General features: G+C 44.2%; 2 protein-coding genes across 2 annotated transcripts in view; one reads left to right on the forward strand and one right to left on the reverse strand.

Moving 5' to 3' along the window:
• LOC144698082 (uncharacterized) overlaps positions 1 to 19977 on the reverse strand; it is a 126372-nt gene that overhangs the window by 88290 nt on the left and 18105 nt on the right. Inside the window, 1 exon segment of the mRNA XM_078570005.1 lies at positions 14978 to 15256. Coding sequence (XP_078426131.1) covers positions 14978 to 15256 — 279 coding nt within the window.
• Positions 1 to 19977, forward strand: part of LOC144697683 (uncharacterized) — a 672764-nt gene that overhangs the window by 2757 nt on the left and 650030 nt on the right. The window lies entirely within an intron of this gene.

A 19977-nucleotide genomic window follows, 5' to 3' on the forward strand; every position in this document is an offset into this window, starting at 1 on the left:
TCACTCAGTCATCTGAGCTGCTGAGATACCAGCGAGTTCACAATGGGAAGAAGCCACTCACCTGCTCTGAGTGTGGGAAGGGATTCCCTCAGTTATCCAGCCTGCTGAGACACCAGCAGCTACAGACTGGAGAGAGGCCGTTCACCTGCTCCGAATATGGGAAAGGTTTCACTCAGTCATCCCAACTGCTGATACACCAGCGGTTTCACAATGGGGAAAGGCCATTCACCTGCTCCGAGTGTGGGAAGGGTTTCACTCAGCCATCCCACATGTGAATACACCAGCGGTTTCATACTGGGGAAAGACCATTCACCTGCTCCGACTGTGCGAAGGGTTTCACTCAGTCACCCCACTTGCAAACACACCAGCGAATTCACACTGGAGAGAGACCATAAGAACATATGGAACAGGAACGGACCATTTGGACTCTCAAGTTTGCTGTGCCATTCAATAAGATCATGGCTGATCTCCTTGAGTTTGAATTTCCACATTCCCATCTAACGTCAATAACCTTTGATTCCCTTGCCTAACAAGAATCTATCTACCTGTGTCTTAAAAATATTCAATGATCACGCCTCCACCGCCTTCTGAGGCAGAGAATTCCAAAGCCGCACATCCCTCTGAGAGAAAAAAATTCTCCTCGTCGCTGTCCTAAAAGGGCGACCCCCTAATTTTGAAACAGTGCCCCCTAGTTCTGGACTCACCCACAAGAGGAAACATCCTTTCCATGTCCACCTTGTCAAGGCCATTCAGGATCTTGTATACTTCAATCAAATCACCCCTCACTCTTCTAAACTCCAGTGGAAACAAGCCCAGTCTGTCCAACCTTTCGTCATAAGACAGCCCGCTCATTCCAGGTATCAATCTAGTGAACATCCTTTGAACTGCCTCCAATGCATTTATATCCTTCCTTAAATAAGGAGACCAAAACTGCACACAGTAGTCAAGATGCGGTCCTGTACAACTGAAGCATAACATCCTTACTTTTATGTTCAAACCCTCTCGTAACAAAGGATAACATTCCATTAGCCTTATTAATTACTTGCTGTACCTGCATACAAACTTTTTCTGCCTCATTTACTAGAACACCTAGGTCCCTCTGGACCTCAGAATTAAGCAGCCATTCTCCATTTAAGCAATACTCTGCTTTTTTGTTCTTCCTGCCAAAGTGACCAACTTCACATTTTCCCACATTTCACCCCATTTGCCAGATCTTTGGCCACTCATTCAACCTATCTACATCCATCTGCAACCTCCTCATGTCCTCTTCACAACATACTTTCCTACCTATCTTTGTGCCATCTGCCAATTTCGCTACCACGTCTTCACTCCTCTCATCTAAGTCATTGATGTAAATCATAAAAAGTTGAGGCCCCAGCACAAATCCTTGTGGAACTCCACTCGTCACATCCTGCCAATCAGAAAAAGACCCATTTACACATACTCTCTGCTTTCTGCCAGCCAGCCAGTCTCCTATCCATGCTAATAAGTTACCCCCTACACCATGCGCTTTTATTTTCCAAAATAATCTTTGATGTGGCACCTTCTCAAATGCCTTCTGGAAATCCAAGTACAGTACTTCTACAGGCTCCCCTTTATTCATTGCGCTTGTTACTCCTTCATAAAACTCCAATCATTTGGTTAAACATGATTTTCCTTTCACAAAACCATGCTGACTCTTCCCGATTGCCTTGAGCTCTTCTAAGTGCCCAGCTATAACCTCCTTAATGAATGATTCTGATAACTTCCCCACGCCAGACGTCAAGCTAACTGGCCTATAGTTTCCTGTTTCCTGCCTCCCTCCCTTCTTGAATAGAGGGGATATATTTGCTACTTTCCAATCTGATGGAACCTTTCCAGAATTGAGCGAATTTTGGAAAATTAACACCAGCGCACCGACTACCGCATTAGCCGCCTCTTTTAAGACCCAAGGATGTAGTTCATTGGGTCCCAGAGACTTGACATCAGTAGCTCCTTCAATTTGCTCAGTAACATTTCCCCAGTGATTTCAATTTCACCAAGTTCCTTTCTCCTGTCACCTTCTGATTTGCAGCTATTACTGGAGTGTTTTTTGTATCCTTTATATTGAACACAGAAGCAAAATATTATTCATTTCTTCCACCATTTCCTTATCTACTATTCACTTCCCACTGTCACCCTTTAGAGGACCAACACTCACTTTGCTCACTCTTTTCCTTTTTAAGCACCTGTAGAAACACTTGCTATCCATTTTTATATTTCTAGCAAACTTCCTCTCACACTCTAATTTCTTTCTCCTGATTAACCTTTTAGCCATTTTCGACTGTTCTTTATATTCTGTCCAATCATCTGTCCTGCTGCTCATCTTTGCGGAGTTGTATGCTTTTTTCCTTAAGCTGATGCTTTCCTTAACTTCTTTAGTTAACCACAGATGGTGGGTCCTCCCCTTATAATTTTTCTTTATGGTCAGGATGTACTCATTCTGAATACTTTGAAATATCCCCTTAAATGTCTGCCACTGCTTCTCTATTCATCTATCCTCTAGGCTAGTTTCCCAGTTCACTTCAGCTAGCTCAGTTTTCATCCCCACATAGTTGCCCTTATTTAAGTTTAAGATACTAGTCTTTGACCCACTCTTCTCCCTTTCAAACTATATGTAAAATTCAACCATATTGTGCTCGCGGCTACCTAGCAGTGCCCTTACTCTGAGATTATTAATTAATCCTGTTACATTACACAATACCAAGTCAAATATAACCTGCTCTCTGATTGGCTCCTGAACATGCTGCTCTAAGAAACTATTTCAAAAGCATTCTAAGAACTCCTCATCCAGGCTATTACTGCCAATCTGATTTTTCCAGTTAATGTGTAGATTAAAATCACCCATGATTATTGCCGTCCCTTTATCACAAGCACACAATATTTTCTCTTGAATACTTTGTCCTACACTATGGCTGCTGTTCGGGGCCTGTCAACCACTCCCACTAATGACTATTTTTCCCCTACTAATCCTCATCTGCACCCAAACCGATTCTACATCCTGATCTCCTGATCCAAGGTCATCTCTAACTATTGCACCAATGCCCTCTTTGATTAACAATGCTACCCCTACACCTTTACCGAGCTTCCTATTCTCCTTGAATGTCATGTACCCCTCAATATTAAGGACCCAATCTTAGTTGTCCTGCAGCCACGTCTCCATAATTACTAACAGATCATATTTATTTACTTCTGCGTGAGTCATCAATTCATTTACTTTGTTTTGAATGCTATGTGCATTCAGATAGAGAGCCTTCAGTCTTGTCTTTTTGTTACCGTTGTAACATCTAGTCTTGACTGTTGATTTATTCTCAGGTTTTTTTCTCTCAGTCCTTTCCTGCCATTCTCTGACCTTGTTTCTCATATTATTATTTTGCTCTCCTTTCTTGACTCTACACCTTGAATTGCTACCTCTGCCCAAGCTTGATCCCTCACCGCTCTTGTTTAGTTTAAAGCCCTCTCTACTTCCCTAGCTATGCAATTTGTGAGGACACTCATCCCAGCACGGTTCAGGTGTAAACCGTCCCAACGGTACAGCCCCCACTCTACCCAGCACTGATACCAGTGCCCCACAAACTGGACCTCAGTTCTCCCACACCAATCTTTGAGCCACGCATTGGTCTCGCTAATCTTATTTGCCCGATGCCAATTTGCACGTGGCTCAGGTAAATAATCCAGAGATTATTACCTTTTAGGTTCTGCTACATAATTTGGTACCTAGCTCCTTATACTCACTTTACAGAACCTCTTTCTTAGTTCTACCTATATCATTGGTACGTACATAGACCACGACAACTGGATTCTCCCCCTCCCATTGCAAGTCCCTCTCCAGCCCTGAGCAGATGTCCGGAACCCCGGCACTGGGCAGGCAACACAGCCGTCTGGACTCTCACTTTTTGCTGCAGAAAACAGTGTCAATGCCCTCACTATACTATCCCTTCCTACCACTACATTCCTTTTTGCTCCCCCTGCGTGAATGGCTTCCTGTACCACAGTGTCATGGCCAGCCAGCTGATCCACCTTGCACATTTCGCTTTCATCCACACAGGTTGTGAGCACCTCAAACCTGTTTGACACTTGCAAAGTCTGAGACTCCTCCACTCCTGCCTGCTCAGTCCCATTACCTGCCTCACTGACAGTCACATCTTCCTGTCCCTCACTGCTGATCAAAACAGATGACCCTCTTCTAAGAGGTGTGACTGTCTTCCGGAACAAAGTATCCAGGTATTTCTCCCCATCCCCTATGTTGCACAGTGTCTGCATTTCGGTTTCCAGATCAATAATCCTGATCCGGAATTCCTCAAGCTGCTTACACTTCCTGCAGACGTGTTTGTCATGGATCGCCTTGGCGTCCAAAAGCTCCCACATCTCACAGCTGCAACATAACCCCTGTCCTACCATTCTAACTTATGTTATTTAGTTAATTTACTTTAATTACTTTCTTCCCATGTATGCTACAATTTACTGTGTTTACTGAATGCTAGTACCCCTGACAACTAAAGATTATATGCTTCTTAACTACAAGGGATGTGTATTAGATGATTATTTATGTAACTCTATTTTACTGCTTGTTTAAAATCTTTGTTGTTTTATTTGAATGTTAAAGTTTTCAAATTTTGGGTTATTATTGTAAAGTTATTTTTATTTATAGATCTACCTGAACTCGCCTGTCCTAAGTTGGTTTCTCACACACTGTCCCTTAGACTGAACACTTACCGACCAATCAACGTACCAGCTTCCTGTGACATCACAGTTGCCTCTTTCCCCCCACTCCTGCTGCCTCACAGCAGCTGCAACAGTGAAACAGCCCGTTCCTCACTCAAATACCCCATCTGTATTTATAGACGTTCCTCACTCAAATACCCCGTCTGTATTTATAGACGTTCCACACTCAAATCCCCCGTCTGTATTTAAAGACGCTCCTCACTCAAATACCCCGTCTGTGTTTATAGACGCTCCTCACTCAAATCCCCCGTCTGTGTTTATACGTGCTTCTCACTCAAATCCCCTGTCTGTATTTATAGACGCTCCTCACTCAAATCCCCGGTCTGTATTTATAGACGTTCCTCACTCAAATCCCCCGTCTGTATTTATAGACGCTCCTCACTCAAATCTCCGGTCTGTATTTATAGACGCTACTCTCTCAAATCCCCGGTCTGTATTTATAGACGCTACTCTCTCAAATCCCCGGTCTGTATTTATAGACGCTCCTCACTCAAATCCCCCGTCTGTGTTTATAGGTGCTTCTCACTCAAATCCCCCGTCTGTATTTATAGGTGTTCCTCACTCAAATAACCCGTCCGTATTTATAGATGCTCCTCACTCAAATCCCCCGTCTGTGTTTGTAGACGCTGCTCACTCAAATCCCCGGTCTGTATTTATAGACGTTCCTCACTCAAATCCCCGGTCTGTATTTATAGACGCTCCTCACTCAAATCCCCCGTCTGTGTTTATAGACGCTTCTCACTCAAATCCCCCGCCTGTATTTATAGACGCTCCTCACTCAAATCCCCGGTCTGTATTTATAGACGTTCCTCATTCAAATCCCCCGTCTACTTATAGACGCTCCTCACTCAAATAACCCTGTCTGTATTTACAGGCTCTTCTCACTCAAATCCCCGGTCTGTATTTAAAGACGCTCCTCACTCAAATACCCCGTCTGTATTTATAGACGTTCCTCACTCAAATCCCCCGTCTGTGTTTATAGGTACTTCTCACTCAAATCCCCCGTCTGTATTTATAGGTGTTCCTCACTCAAATAACCCGTCTGTCTTTTTAGATGCTCCTCACTCAAATCCCCCATCTGTGTTTGTAGACGCTCCTCACTCAAATCCCCGGTCTGTATTTATAGACGTTCCTCACTCAAATCCCCGGTCTGTATTTATAGACGCTCCTCACTCAAATCCCCCGTCTGTGTTTATAGACGCTTCTCACTCAAATCCCCCGTCTGTATTTACAGACGCTCCTCACTCAAACCCCCCGTATGTATTTATAGACACTCCTCACTCAAATCCCCAGTCTGTATTTATAGACGCTCCTCATTCAAATAACCCGGTCTGTATTTATAGACGCTCCTCACTCAAATAACCCTGTCTGTATTTACGGGCTCTTCTCACTCAAATCCCCGGTCTGTATTTAAAGACGCTCCTCACTCAAATACCCCGTCTGTATTTATAGACGTTCCTCACTCAAATACCCTGTCTGTATTTAAAGACGCTCCTCACTCAAATCCCCCGTCTGTATTTATAGACGCTACTCACTCAAATCCCCGGTCTGTATTTATAGACGCTCCTCACTCAAATCCACCGTTTGTATTTATAGGTGCTCCTCACTCAAATCCGCGGTCTGTATTTATAGACACTCACTCAAATCCTCGGTCTGTATTTATAGACGCTATTCACTCAAATCCCCGGTCTGTATTTATAGGCGTTCCTCACTCAAATAACCCGGTCTGTATTTATAGACGCTTCTCACTCAAATAACCCGTCTGTATTTATAGACGTTCCTCACTCCTCACTCAAATCCCCCGTCTGTGTTTAAAGGTGCTTCTCACTCAAATCCCCCGTCTGTATTTATAGACGTTCCTCACTCAAATCCCCAGTCTGTATTTATAGGCGTTCCTCACTCAAACCCCCCGTCTGTATTTATAGACACTCCTCACTCAAATAACCCGGTCTGTATTTATAGACGGTCCTCACTTAAATAACCCGGTCAGTATTTATAGGCTCTTCTCACTCAAATCCCTGTTCTTTATTTATAGACGTTCCTCACGCAAATCCCCCGTCTGTATTTATAGACGCTCCTCACTCAAATAACCCGGTCTCTATTTATAGGCTCTTCTCACTCAAATCCTCGGTCTGTATTTATAGACGTTCCACACTCAAATCCTCACTCTGTATTTATAGACGTTCCTCACTCAAATCCCCCGTCTGTATTTATAGACACTCCTCACTCAAATCCTCACTCTGTATTTATAGGTGCTCCTCACTCAAATCCCCGGTCTGTATTTATAGACACTCCTCACTCAAATCCCCCGTCTGTATTTATAGACGCTCCTCACTCAAATCCCCGGTCTGTATTTATAGACACTCCTCACTCAAATCCTTACTCTGTATTTACAGGTGCTCCTCAATCAAATCCGCGGTCTGTATTTATAGACACTCCCCACTCAAATCCCCCGTCTGTATTTATAGACGTTCCTCACTCAAATCCCCGATCTGTATTTATAGACACTCCTCACTCAAATTCCCAGTCTGTATTTATAGACGCTCCTCACTCAAATAAACTGGTCTGTATTTATAGGCTCTTCTCACTCAAATCCCCGGTCTGTATTTAAAGACGCTCCTCACTCAAATACCCCGTCTGTATTTATAGACGTTCGTCACTCAAATACCCCGTCTGTATTTAAAGACGGTCCTCACTCAAATCCCCCGTCTGTATTTATAGACGCTCCTCACTCAAATCCCCCGTCTGTATTTATAGACGCTCCTCACTCAAATCCACCGTTTGTATTTATAGGCGCTCCTCACTCAAATCCGCGGTCTGTATTAATAGACACTCACTCAAATCCTCGGTCTGTATTTATAGACGCTCTTCACTCAAATCCCCGGTCTGTATTTATAGGCGTTCCTCACTCAAATAACCCCGTCTGTAATTATAGACGTTCTTCACTCAAATCCCCCGTCTGTATTTATAGACGTTCCTCACTCAAATCCCCCGTCTGTAATTATAGACGTTCTTCACTCAAATCCCCCGTCTGTGTTTATAAATGCTTCTCACTCAAATCCCCCGTCTGTATTTATAGGCGTTCCTCACTCAAATAACCCATCTGTATTTATAGACGCTCCTCACTCAAATCCCCCGTCTGTATTTATAGACGTTCCTCACTCAAATCCCCGGTCTGTATTTTTAGATGCTCCTCACTCAAATCTCCGGTCTGTATTTATAGACGCTCCTCTCTCAAATCCCCGGTCTGTATTTATAGACACTCCTCACTCAAATCCGCGGTCTGTATTTATAGACACTCCTCACTCAAATCCCCGGACTGTATTTATACACGTTCCTCACTCAAATCCCCCGTCTGTATTTATAGACGTTCCTCACTCAAATCCCCCGTCTGTAATTATAGACGCTCTTCACTTAAATCCCCCGTCTGTGTTTATAGGTTCTTCTCACTCAAATCCCCGTCTGTATTTATAGGCGTTCCTCACTCAAATAACCCGTCTGTATTTATAGACGCTCCTCACTCAAATCCCCGGTCTGTATTTATAGATGTTGCTCACTCAAATCCCCCGTCTGTATTTATAGATGCTCCACACTCAAATCCCCCATCTGTGTTTATAGACGCTTCTCACTCAAATCCCCCATCTGTATTTATAGACGTTCCTCCTCACTCAAATCCCCCGTCTGTGATTAAAGGTGCTTCTCACTCAAATCCCCCGTCTGTATTTATAGACGTTCCTCACTCAAATCCCCAGTCTGTATTTATAGGCGTTCCTCACTCAAACCCCCCGTCTGTATTTATAGACACTCCTCACTCAAATAACCCGGTCTGTATTTATAGACGCTCCTCACTGAAATAACCCGGTCAGTATTTATAGGCTCTTCTCACTCAAATCCCTGGTCTTTATTTATAGACGTTCCTCACTCAAATCCCCCGTCTGTATTTATAGACGCTCCTCACTCAAATAACCCGGTCTGTATTTATAGGCTCTTCTCACTCAAATCCTCGGTCTGTATTTATAGACGTTCCACACTCAAATCCTCACTCTGTATTTATAGATGTTCCTCACTCAAATCCCCAGTCTGTATTTATAGACACTCCTCACTCAAATCCTCACTCTGTATTTATAGGTGCTCCTCACTCAAATCCCTGGTCTGTATTTATAAACACTCCTCACTCAAATCCCCCATCTGTATTTATCGACGCTCCTCACTCAAATCCCCGGTCTGTATTTATAGACACTCCTCACTCAAATCCTCACTCTGTATTTACAGGTGCTCCTCACTCAAATCCGCGGTCTGTATTTATAGACACTCCCCACTCAAATCCCCCGTCTGTATTTATAGACTTTCCTCACTCAAATCCCCGATCTGTATTTATAGACGTTCCTCACTCAAGTCCCCGATCTGTATTTATAGACGTTCCTCACTCAGATCCCCGGTCTGTATTTATAGGCGCTCCTCACTCAAATCCCCGGTCTGTATTTATAGATGCTCCTCACTCAAATCCCCGGTCTGTATTTATAGCTGCTCCTCACTCTAATCCCCCGCCTGTATTTATAGGCATTTCTCACTCAAATCCCCCGTCTTTATTTATAGATGCTCATTACTCAAATCCCCGGTCTGTATTTATAGACGCTCCTCACTCTAATCCCCCATCTGTATTTATAGGCATTCCTCACTCAAATCCCCGGTCTGTATTTATAGACGCTCCTCACTCAAATCCTCAGTCTGTATTTATAGATGCTCCTCACTCAAATCCGCGGTCTGTATTTATAGACACTCACTCAAATCCTCGGTCTGTATTTATAGACGCTTCACACTCAAATCCCCCATCTGTATTTATCGACGCTCCTCACTCAAATCCCCGGTCTGTATTTATAGACACTCCTCACTCAAATCCTCACTCTGTATTTACAGGTGCTCCTCACTCAAATCCGCGGTCTGTATTTATAGACACTCCCCACTCAAATCCCCCGTCTGTATTTATAGACGTTCCTCACTCAAATCCCCGATCTGTATTTATAGACGTTCCTCACTCAAATCCCCGATCTGTATTTATAGACGTTCCTCACTCAAATCCCCGGTCTGTATTTATAGGCGCTCCTCACTCAAATCCCCGGTCTGTATTTATAGATGCTCCTCACTCAAATCCCCGGTCTGTATTTATAGACGCTCCTCACTCTGATCCCCCGCCTGTATTTATAGGCATTTCTCACTCAAATCCCCCGTCTTTATTTATAGATGCTCATTACTCAAATCCCCGGTCTGTATTTATAGACGCTCCTCACTCTAATCCCCCATCTGTATTTATAGGCATTCCTCACTCAAATCCCCGGTCTGTATTTATAGACGCTCCTCACTCAAATCCTCAGTCTGTATTTATAGACGCTCCTCACTCAAATCCGCGGTCTGTATTTATAGACACTCACTCAAATCCTCGGTCTGTATTTATAGACGCTTCACACTCAAATCCCCCGCCTGTATTTATAGACGCTCCTCACTCAAATCCTCAGTCTGTATTTATAGATGCTCCTCACTCAAATCCCCGGTCTGTATTTATAGACGCTCCTCGCTCAAATCCCCCTTCTGTATTTATAGACGCTCCTCACTCAAATCCTCACTCTGTATTTATCGACGCTCTTCACTCAAATCCCCCGTCTGTATTTATAGACGCTATTCACTCAAATCCTCAGTCTGTATTTATTGGCGTTCCTCACTCAAATCCCCGGTCTGTATTTATAGACACTCCTCACTCAAATCCTCGGTCTGTATTTATAGGCGCTCCTCACTCAAATCCCCGGTCTGTATTTATAGACGCTCCTCACTCAAATCCCCCATCTGTATTTATAGACATTCCTCACTCAAATCCCCGGTCTGTATTTATAGGTGCTCCTCAGCTCCCCACTGTCTCCTGCAGGTCTGCTCCGCTCTGACTCCCAGCAAGGTAGGCCTCACTCGAATCCCCGACCTGTATTTCTAGGCGCTTCTCATCTCCCGAGTATCTCCCACAGGTCCGCTCCGCTCCAACTCCCAGCAAGGTAGAGCGATGGAGCCAGTGACTATGGAGTGGAGTTTGTAGCGGGGACTGAAGACAATGGCTTTCGTCTTCTCAATATTTAAATGGAGGAAATTTCTGTTAATCCAGTTCTCCCAGTATCCTTGGCTGCATCTCATTTGGCTCCGGTGATTTCACAACTTTAAAGTAAAAGCAAAATACTGCGGATGTTGGAATCCTGAAACAAAAACAGAAAATGCTGGAAAAACTCAGTAGGTCTAACAGCATCTGTGGAGAGAGAACAAAACAGTGAGTCATACGGACTCGAAACATTAATTGTTTATTTCATTCCACAGATGATGTCAGATCTGCTGAGTTTTTCCAGCAGTGATGGAGAAGTGGGTGGGGCTGGATGACCGAATGGGTGCAGCTGCTCCTCCAGCCAATCAGACTGAATGAGGGGCGGGGCTGATGTCGGTTCTCCCTCATTGGCTGGAACTCTGCATCATTCTGAAAGCTGATTTGTCTCAAACTCCAGGAGAAAACTGGACCTTTCTGTTTGTGACTTTAAACAGATGAAACCCTGTGGGTGTGGAGCAGACACTTCAACATTTGTTACTGAAATGTGGGAATATTGTGGGAAATATGTGGGAAACAATGTACAAATAATTCAAGGGCTCACTTCAAGGAATGACTCGCCAGGCAGCGAAAGTCATCATTAGAACAAGTAGAATCCCTGGTTTCAATAAATGACCGGGCAGAAGGGTTAGGACAGGTTAGGGAGAATGTTAATCCTGTCATCATTCAGAACATCACATGGAAGCCCAGGCCTGGGAGAGGGGGATCCACCGCAGACATAGGAACAGGGGAACAAAAACAAAAAATGCCGGAAAAACACAGCAGGTCTGAAAGCATCTGCGGAGAGAGAGACAGAGACAATGTTTCGAGTCCGTAAAACCCTTTTTCAGATCTAAAAGGAGGTGGAGATGTGGTGAAATATGTACTGATTAAGGGGGGTGAATTTGCCCAATCTCTCTTCATAAGACAGTCCCGCCATCCCCGGAACAAGCCTGTGAACTTTCATTGCACTCCCTCTATGGCAATAATATCCTTCTGAGGCAAGGTGACCAAAACTGCACACACTACTCCAGGTGCAGTCTAAACAAGATTCTAAACAATTAAAGTAAGACTTTACTACTCCTGTACTCAAATCCTCTTGTGGCAAAAGCTCACATTTCACGAGCCTTCTGAATAGCTTGCTGCATCTGCATGTTAGCCTTCAGCGACTTATGGACAAGGACACCCAGGTCCCTTTGTACATCTACACTTTCTAATTTCTTATCATTCAGGAAATACTCTGAACGTCAGTTCCTTCTGCCATTTTTCCACAATATATTCCATCTGCCATGTTCTTGCCCACTCACTAAGTCAAATCCTCCCATAGCTGCTATACATCTACCTCACAACACATTCCCACCTCGCTTTGTATCATTTGCGAACTTGGAAGGATTACATTTGGTCCCCACGTCCAAATCGTTAATATATATTGTGATCAACTGGGACCCAAGTACTGATCCTTATGGTACCCCACTAATCACAGCTTACCAACACGAGAATTACCCGTACTCTCTGTTTTCTGCCTGTTCACCAATCCTTAATCCATATCAGTGTATTGCCTCCTATCCCATGTGGGTTTATTTTGCTAATTAATATGTCAGGTCCCAGTGACTTATCAACTTTCAATCCCATTCTTACTGATATTAATTTCCTTCAACTCCTTATTCTCCCTACTCCCTTGGATCTCTAAACCTGGGAGATTTCTTGTATCTTCCCCGGTGAGGGCAGACTCAGAATTATCATTTAGCTTCTCTTCCATTTCTCTATTTCCCCGACTCTGCATTCAATGGACCCACATTTGCCTAAAGCAGCTTTTAGAGTCTGTTTTTATCTTTTCTCTAGATTGCATTCATATGCTATTCTCCCTTTCTTTACCAGTTTCCTGGTCTTCTTTTGTTGTGTTCTAAAGGCCTCCCAATCCTCAGGTTTACTACTACTTCTGGCAACTTTATAAGCCTTATCTTTAAATCTTATACCATCCTTAACTTCCTTTGTCAGCCACGGTTGACTGACTTTTTGGGGGTTTTGCACCTTGAAGGAAGGTATATGTGCTGTAAGCTATGTAATAATTCTTTGAAGACTATCCATTGCCTCTGTACATTTTAATGTATTTTCACATTATATCTCAGCCAATTTGTCCCTCACGCCTTCATAATTTCCTTTATTCAACTTTAACACCCTTGCTTCAGAGTGAACTACCTCATTTTCAAACATAATATAAAATACAATAATATTGTGTTCACTCGCCCCTCAAGGTTCTTTTACAACAAGATTATTAATTTGTCCTTTTTTATTACATAATGCTAGATCTAAAATAGCCTGTCCTCGAGTCAGCTCCTCAACATCCTGCTCTAGAAAACCATCCCCAACATACTCCAGAAATTCATCTTCCACAGCATCAGTGCTCAATTGGTTTACCCAGTGTACATCTAGATTGAAGTTATCCATGATCAATGTATAGCCTATGCTACATGCTTCTATCATCTCCTGATTGATACATTACCATTACCATTTGGTAGGCCATGAACAACTCTAGCCAATGTCTGCTGCCTTTTGCTAATTCTTAGCTCCACCCAAACAGATTCCACACATTGTTCTTCCAAACTGAGATCCCCTTTACTAATGCACTGATCTAATCCCTTATTATCAGCACAACTCCACCTCCTTGTCTGTCTTCACTAAACTTTGAGTATCCATGAATATTCAGTTCCCAGTTTTTGTCACCATGCAGCCATGTTTCCATAATGGCAATATCTAACCCCGATAATATCTTAATATTTGTGCCTTTTGATCATCGATTGCAAATGCTGTGCGCATTCAGGGAGAGCGCCTTTAATTTTGTCTTTTTAACATAATTCTGCATTCGAAGCATACTCAATGCTCTGCTTTGTTTCTCCTGCCTTGTAGCCTCACTACTACTTCCTGTTACCCATTTTGCTTCCTTCTCATTTTACACTTAAAGGAGGATGAGTAGAATAAATTAACAGTAACTTCACTTTGCTACAATTCTCCTAACTTTATCTTACTTTAGTTTACTTTATGACTATATTTCACTTTGACTTGATTTAACTTTACTTCCCTATTGTTGGTGTTCCTTACTGAAATCCAGGCAGCTACCTCTTTATAAATGTTTTTTTTTCTAGTTTTAAGCTATTTAAACACAATCCCTAACAGCAACTTCTCACCAACCAAGTTTTCCTGCGATGTCGCCCTTGGGTTTATTTTCAAACTCAGCCCACTGCCCGAGTAGAGGTGTTCCTCACGGGTCTGGCTATCTCCTCTCCCAGAAGGTGAGACACATCGGGAAGGACCAGAAGGGAAATTTTACCTGTGTCACAGCCACATAGGATCTCACTTGTGGCTTTGATAAGAACTGTTTTCGAACTGAGACAGGGCAGAAACCTGATTGGAGGGATTCAAACAGGGAGTTCTCTGAAAAATGGACACGGATTTGGGAGATTACAAAACGTTTCAGGATTTTTGAAAGGAAAGTGAGGCTGGAGATGAGACGGCAGCATGCAAAGATGGAAGAGTGAAGGGCTTGTTTTTATTTAAGGACGTTGTAACGATGGAAGGTTTAAAGGAGAGAGGCACAGTATCTGAAAAGAGAGAACCATTGACAATGACGGCAAACATGGGGAAGTTGGATGGTCAGTAGTTTAGGGGGAATAGGGTCGATGGAGCAGGTGGTGCACACACAGGGCATGAGAGGAGATGGGAGAGAAACTGGAAAAAGATGCGAGTTCACGGTTCAGACATTGGGGGAAATTTAGAGACAGTTTGTCCTGGTGGGTTAGTGGGAGGGAGGGAGGGAAGCAGCAGAGGCAGCTGATCGGATTGTCTCAATCTTAGTGACAAAGAAGCTCCATGAGCTCCTCACAATTGTCGTTGGGGCTGAGGATGGAGGAGACAGGGCAGAGGGAGAGCCCTTCAAAAGGAACTAACTTATGCTAGAGATATCAAAACGACTCAACACACTGTTTATCGCAAAGCTGATTTATTCCAATTTTATACAGAATCTGTAACTGGGCTGGAGTTTATTAACCTCAGCAGAAACACACTTCAATCAATATGCTTCAGACAAGAATATCATTGGGAATTAAATCCAACCAGAGCAGTTACTTGTGAGCACGCTGGTGTCTCAGCAGATTGGATGATTGAGTGAATTCCTTCCCACACTCTGAGCAGGTAAATGGCCTCTCCCCAGTGTGAACTTGCTGGTGTCTCCGCAGATGGAATGACTGAGTGAATCCCTTCCCACACTTGGAGCAGGTGAACGATCTCTCCCCAGTGTGAACTTGCTGGTGTTCCAGTAGGGTGGATGGATTAGCAAATCCCTTTTCACATGTGGAGCAGGTAAATAGTCTCTCCCTAGTGTGAACTCTCTGGTGTCTCAGCAGGCTGGATGAATCAGTGAATCCCTTCCCACAATCAGAACAGGCAAATGGTCTCTCCCCAGAATGAACTCGCTGGTGTCTATGTAGATGGAATGACTGAGTGAATCCCTTCCCACAATCAGAACAGGTAAATGGTCTCTCCCCAGTGTGAACTCGCTGGTGTCTCAGTCGGTTGGATGAATCAGCAAATCCCTTTTTACACACAGTGCAGGTAAATGGTCTTTCCCCAGTGTGAACTCGCTTATGTTTCATTAGGGAGGATGAATCAGCAAATCCCTTTTTACACACAGTGCAGGTAAATGGTCTTTCCCCAGTGTGAACTCGCTTATGTTTCATGAGGGAGGATGAATCAGCAAATCCTATTTTACACACAGAGCAGGTAAACAGTCTCTCCTCAGTGTGAACTTGCTGGTGTCTCTGCAGGTTGGATGAGGTAGTGAATCCCTTCTCACACTCGGAGCAGGTGAACGGTCTCTCCCCAGTGTGAACTCGCTGGTGTCTCAGCAGGTGGAATGACTGAGTGAATCCCTTCCCACACTCGGAGCAGGTGAACGGCCTCTCCCCAGTGTGAACTCGCTGGTGTCTCAGTCGGTTGGATGAATCAGAAAATCCCTTTCCACACACTGAACATGTGAATGGCCTCTCTCCAGTCTTTGTGCGCTGACGAATTTCCAACTGGGATGGGTGATTGAATCCCTTCCCACAGTCCCCACATTTCCATGGATTCTCTCCAGCGTGACTGTGTTTCAACAGGTCAGATGATTGGCTGAAGCCTCGTCCACACGCACAACACGTGTACGGTTTCTCCCCACTGTGAACGGTGCTTTTTCCTTCCATGTTTAATCAGGCGACTCCGTCAGATCCTGATGTGATGTTTGGTTTCAGTTTCCCGACTGCAATTCCTCCCCTTCTAATCCTCTGTGAAATTGATTTAAAACAGAAAAAAGGGAGTGAGAGAGAACCCACAAAAACACAAAGGCAGGTTGTGAAATTGAGCTGAATGAATCTAGGAATTTGTGGGGCTGGCACTAGGAAAAAGTGACCATGAAAACTGTTGGCTCGTGATTGTCTTCAGTCCCCACTACAAACTCCACTTCCTCGTCACTGACTCCATCCATCTCCCAGGCAACTGTCTGAAGCTGAACCAGACTGTTCACAACCATGGGGAAATATTTCACCCTAAGATGAGCTTCCAACCACATATCCACATCATCACCAAGACCGTCTATTTCCAACTAAAAACAGAAAATGTCAGAAAACTCAGCAGGTCAGGCAGCATCAGTGCAGAGATCGAGAGTTAATTTTTCAGGTTGTGATGACCCTTCCTCAGAACTGTGGAAAGATAGAAATGTAATAGGTTTAGAGTCAGTGAAAGGGGGATTGTGACGGAAGAACTAAAGGCAAGGTCTCTCATTGGGTGGAACCACCTCAGTAACATCGCCGGACTTTGTTTCTGCCTCAGCTCAAACATTTTTGAAACTCTATGTAGTCCACTTGGACTTCAGCAAGGCTTTTGAAAAGGTCCCGCGTGGGAGACTGATAACGAAGGTAAGAGCCCATGGGATCCAAGGCAATTTGGCAAATTGGATCCAGAATTGGCTGAGTGGCAGGAAGCAGAGGGTGATGGTCAAGCGGTGTTTTTGTGACTGGATGCCTGTGTCCAGTGGAGTTCCACAGGGATCGGTGTTGGGTCCCTTGCTGTTTGTGGTATATATAAACGATTTAGACTTGAATGTCGGAGGGTTGATCAGTAAGTTCACGGATGACACGAAAATTGGTGGGGTGGTAATTATTGAGGAGGATAGCCTTAGATTACAAGAGGATATCGACAGGCTGGTCAGATGGGCTGATCAATGGCAAATGGAATGTAATCCAGATAAATGTGAGGTGATGCACTTGGGCAGGGCAAACAAGGCACGGAAATACACGATGAATGGTAGGACCCTGGGAAGTACCGAGGATCAGAGGGACCTTGGTGTGCATGTCCACTGGTCTCTTAAGGTAGCGGGACAGGTAGATAAGGTGGTTAAGAAGGCATATGGGACACTTGCCTTTATTAGCTGAGGCATAGAATATGGGAGGTTATGCTGGAACTGTCTAAAACGCTGGTTAGGCCACAGCTAGAGTATTGCGTGCATTTCTGGAATCCGCATTACCAGGAGGATGTGATTGCACTAGAGAGAGTGCAGAGGAGATTGAGCAGGATGTTGCCTGGGCTGGAGAGTTTCAGTTATGAAGAGAGATTGCATAGACTGGGGTTATTTTCCCTGGAGCAGAGGAGATTGAGGGAGGACATGATTGAGGTGTATAAAATTAGGAGGGGTATGGATAGGGTAGACAGGAAAGAACTTTTACCTTTGGTGGAGGGATCAATAACCAGGGGGTATAGATTTAGGGTAAGGGGCAGGAGGTTTAGAGGGGACGTGAGGAAGAATTTTTTCACCCAGAGGGTGGTGTGAATCTGGAACTCACTGGCTGAAAGGGTGGTAGAGGCAGAAACCCTCACAACATTTAAGAAGTATTTGGATGTGCACTTGCGATGCAATGGCATATAAGGCTATGGGCCTAGCACTGGAAAATGGGATTAGAATAGTTAGGTGCTTGTTTGACCGGCACAGATTCAATAGGCCGAAGGGCCTTTTTCTGTGCTGTAGACCTCTATGACTCGGTGAATCTCATCCATTCCTTTGCTCCCTCTCGACATGTCTGTGCTGACACTTTCCTATCCGGCCTCCCACATTCAAACTCCACTAACCTGAGATAATCCAAAACTTCACTGCCTATCACAGACCCATATAATTCGGAGAGCATTGAAGGAGACCATTCGGTCCTTCCTGTCTGTACCAACTCTTTGAATGAGCAATTCACTTTGTGCCATTTCCCCACCTTCTCCTCATAAGCCTGCACATTCTTCCTTTTCAGGCCCTGATCATCTTGAATGCCTTGATTGAAGCTGCCTCCACCACACTCTCAGGCTGCACATCTTAACCGCTCGCTGTGTGAAAAAGTTTCTTCTCATGTCTACATTGATTATTTTTTCTTAAATCTGTGCCATCTTGTTCTCTATCCTTTCACCAATGGGAACAGTTTCTCCCTCTCTACTCTGTCCAGACTCTTCAGATTTGATAGAGGTATTCAAAATCATAAGTAAATCTTACTTACACTGTATCTCTTCCTCTCATCAGCACTCTGCTCATTGACCTACACAGGCTCCCGGTGAGGCAATACTTCAATTTTAAGATTCTCATCCTTGTTTTCAAATCTCTCAACAGATTCTCCCTCTGTTTTTTCCAGTCCCTATGATGATTGAAATCTTTTTCCACAGATAGAACAGACAAACCTTATTCCTTCCACATTCAATGCTGATGATCGTCAGGTCCTGATGAACGGAGTGAATCAGATCTTGATGTGATTCTTGAATTGAGTTTCCTGTCTGTTAATTCGCCCTTTCTAATGTCCTGTAATAGAAATTTACAATAGCCATCACTGTATGTCCAGGATAGAAATTGAGAAGAGACAAACATTTCTCTTGGTTTGAGTTTCCCGTCTGCAAATCCTTCCCATTCAACATTCTGTAAAAGGAGATTTTTTTAAAAATCTGTCAATGTCAGTCCAGGATAGAAATTGAGAAGAGACAAACATTTCACTTGGTTTGAGTTTGCTGTGTGTAAATCCTCCCCTTCTAACCCCCTGAAAAAGGAGTTTCCAAAATCCATCCCTGTCAGTCCAGGATAGAAATGCACAACATTCTCTCCTCCTGCTACCTGGACCAGGATGACCGCGCATGCGCCCTGATGCACATTGCTCCCTCTCAGTGCGGGAATGAGAGGGGCGGCCGAGGTCCCGCAGTTGCCGCCGGATTCGGAGCAAAGGTGGGACCTTTACATTCCTACTGTGGGTTTGGGGCCTCCACTGGGTGTTCATGAACCCGCCACAGCCAGTCCGCCGCCTCCATTACCCTCCTACAGTCGTTCATTTCTCACTCGTTGCGGAGCCAAAATGATCACAAACTCCCCCGCTACAGCACCCGGTGCGCATGCGCCAGATGGAACACGCATCGCGCATGCTCCGTTCAAGCCAAGCCACCGCGCATGCGTAGCCGCCCCTGCAGTGAGGATAGGGCACATTCTGTGTCGCTCCGAATGCTGGGTAATAGTCCCGCCATGGAAAGGCGATCGTGTTGAAATTTTTGGGATTTGATTGCGATGGAGCCATAGCGGATGGATATAAAATTATTAACTACTAAGAAAAAAGCAAAAAACTGCGGATGCTGGAAATCCAAAACAAAAATAAAAGTACCTGGAAATACTCAGCAGGACTGGCAGCATCTGTGGAGAGGAACACAGTTAATGTTTCGAGTCCGAATGACTCTTCAACAGAACTAACGAAAAATAGAAAAGAGGTGAAATATAAGCTGGTTTGGGGAGGGGAGGGGGGGCGGGGTGGGTCAGGTAGAGCTGGATAGAGGGCCAGTGATAGGTGGAGATAACCAAAAGATGTCATAGACAAAAGGACAAAGAGGTGTTGAAGGTGGTGATATTATCTAAGGAATGTGCTAATTAAGGGTAGAAAGCAGGGCAAGCAAGCAACAGACAGCCCGAGTGGGGGTGGGATGGGGTGAAAGGAAGGGATCGAAATAGGCTAAAAAGTAGAGATAAAACAATGGATGGAAATACATCTAAAAATAATGGAAATAGGTGGGAGAAGAAAAATCTATATAAATTA

This window comes from Cetorhinus maximus, chromosome 23 (genome assembly GCF_964194155.1).
Source record: "Cetorhinus maximus chromosome 23, sCetMax3.hap1.1, whole genome shotgun sequence".
Classification (NCBI taxonomy): domain Eukaryota; kingdom Metazoa; phylum Chordata; class Chondrichthyes; order Lamniformes; family Cetorhinidae; genus Cetorhinus; species Cetorhinus maximus.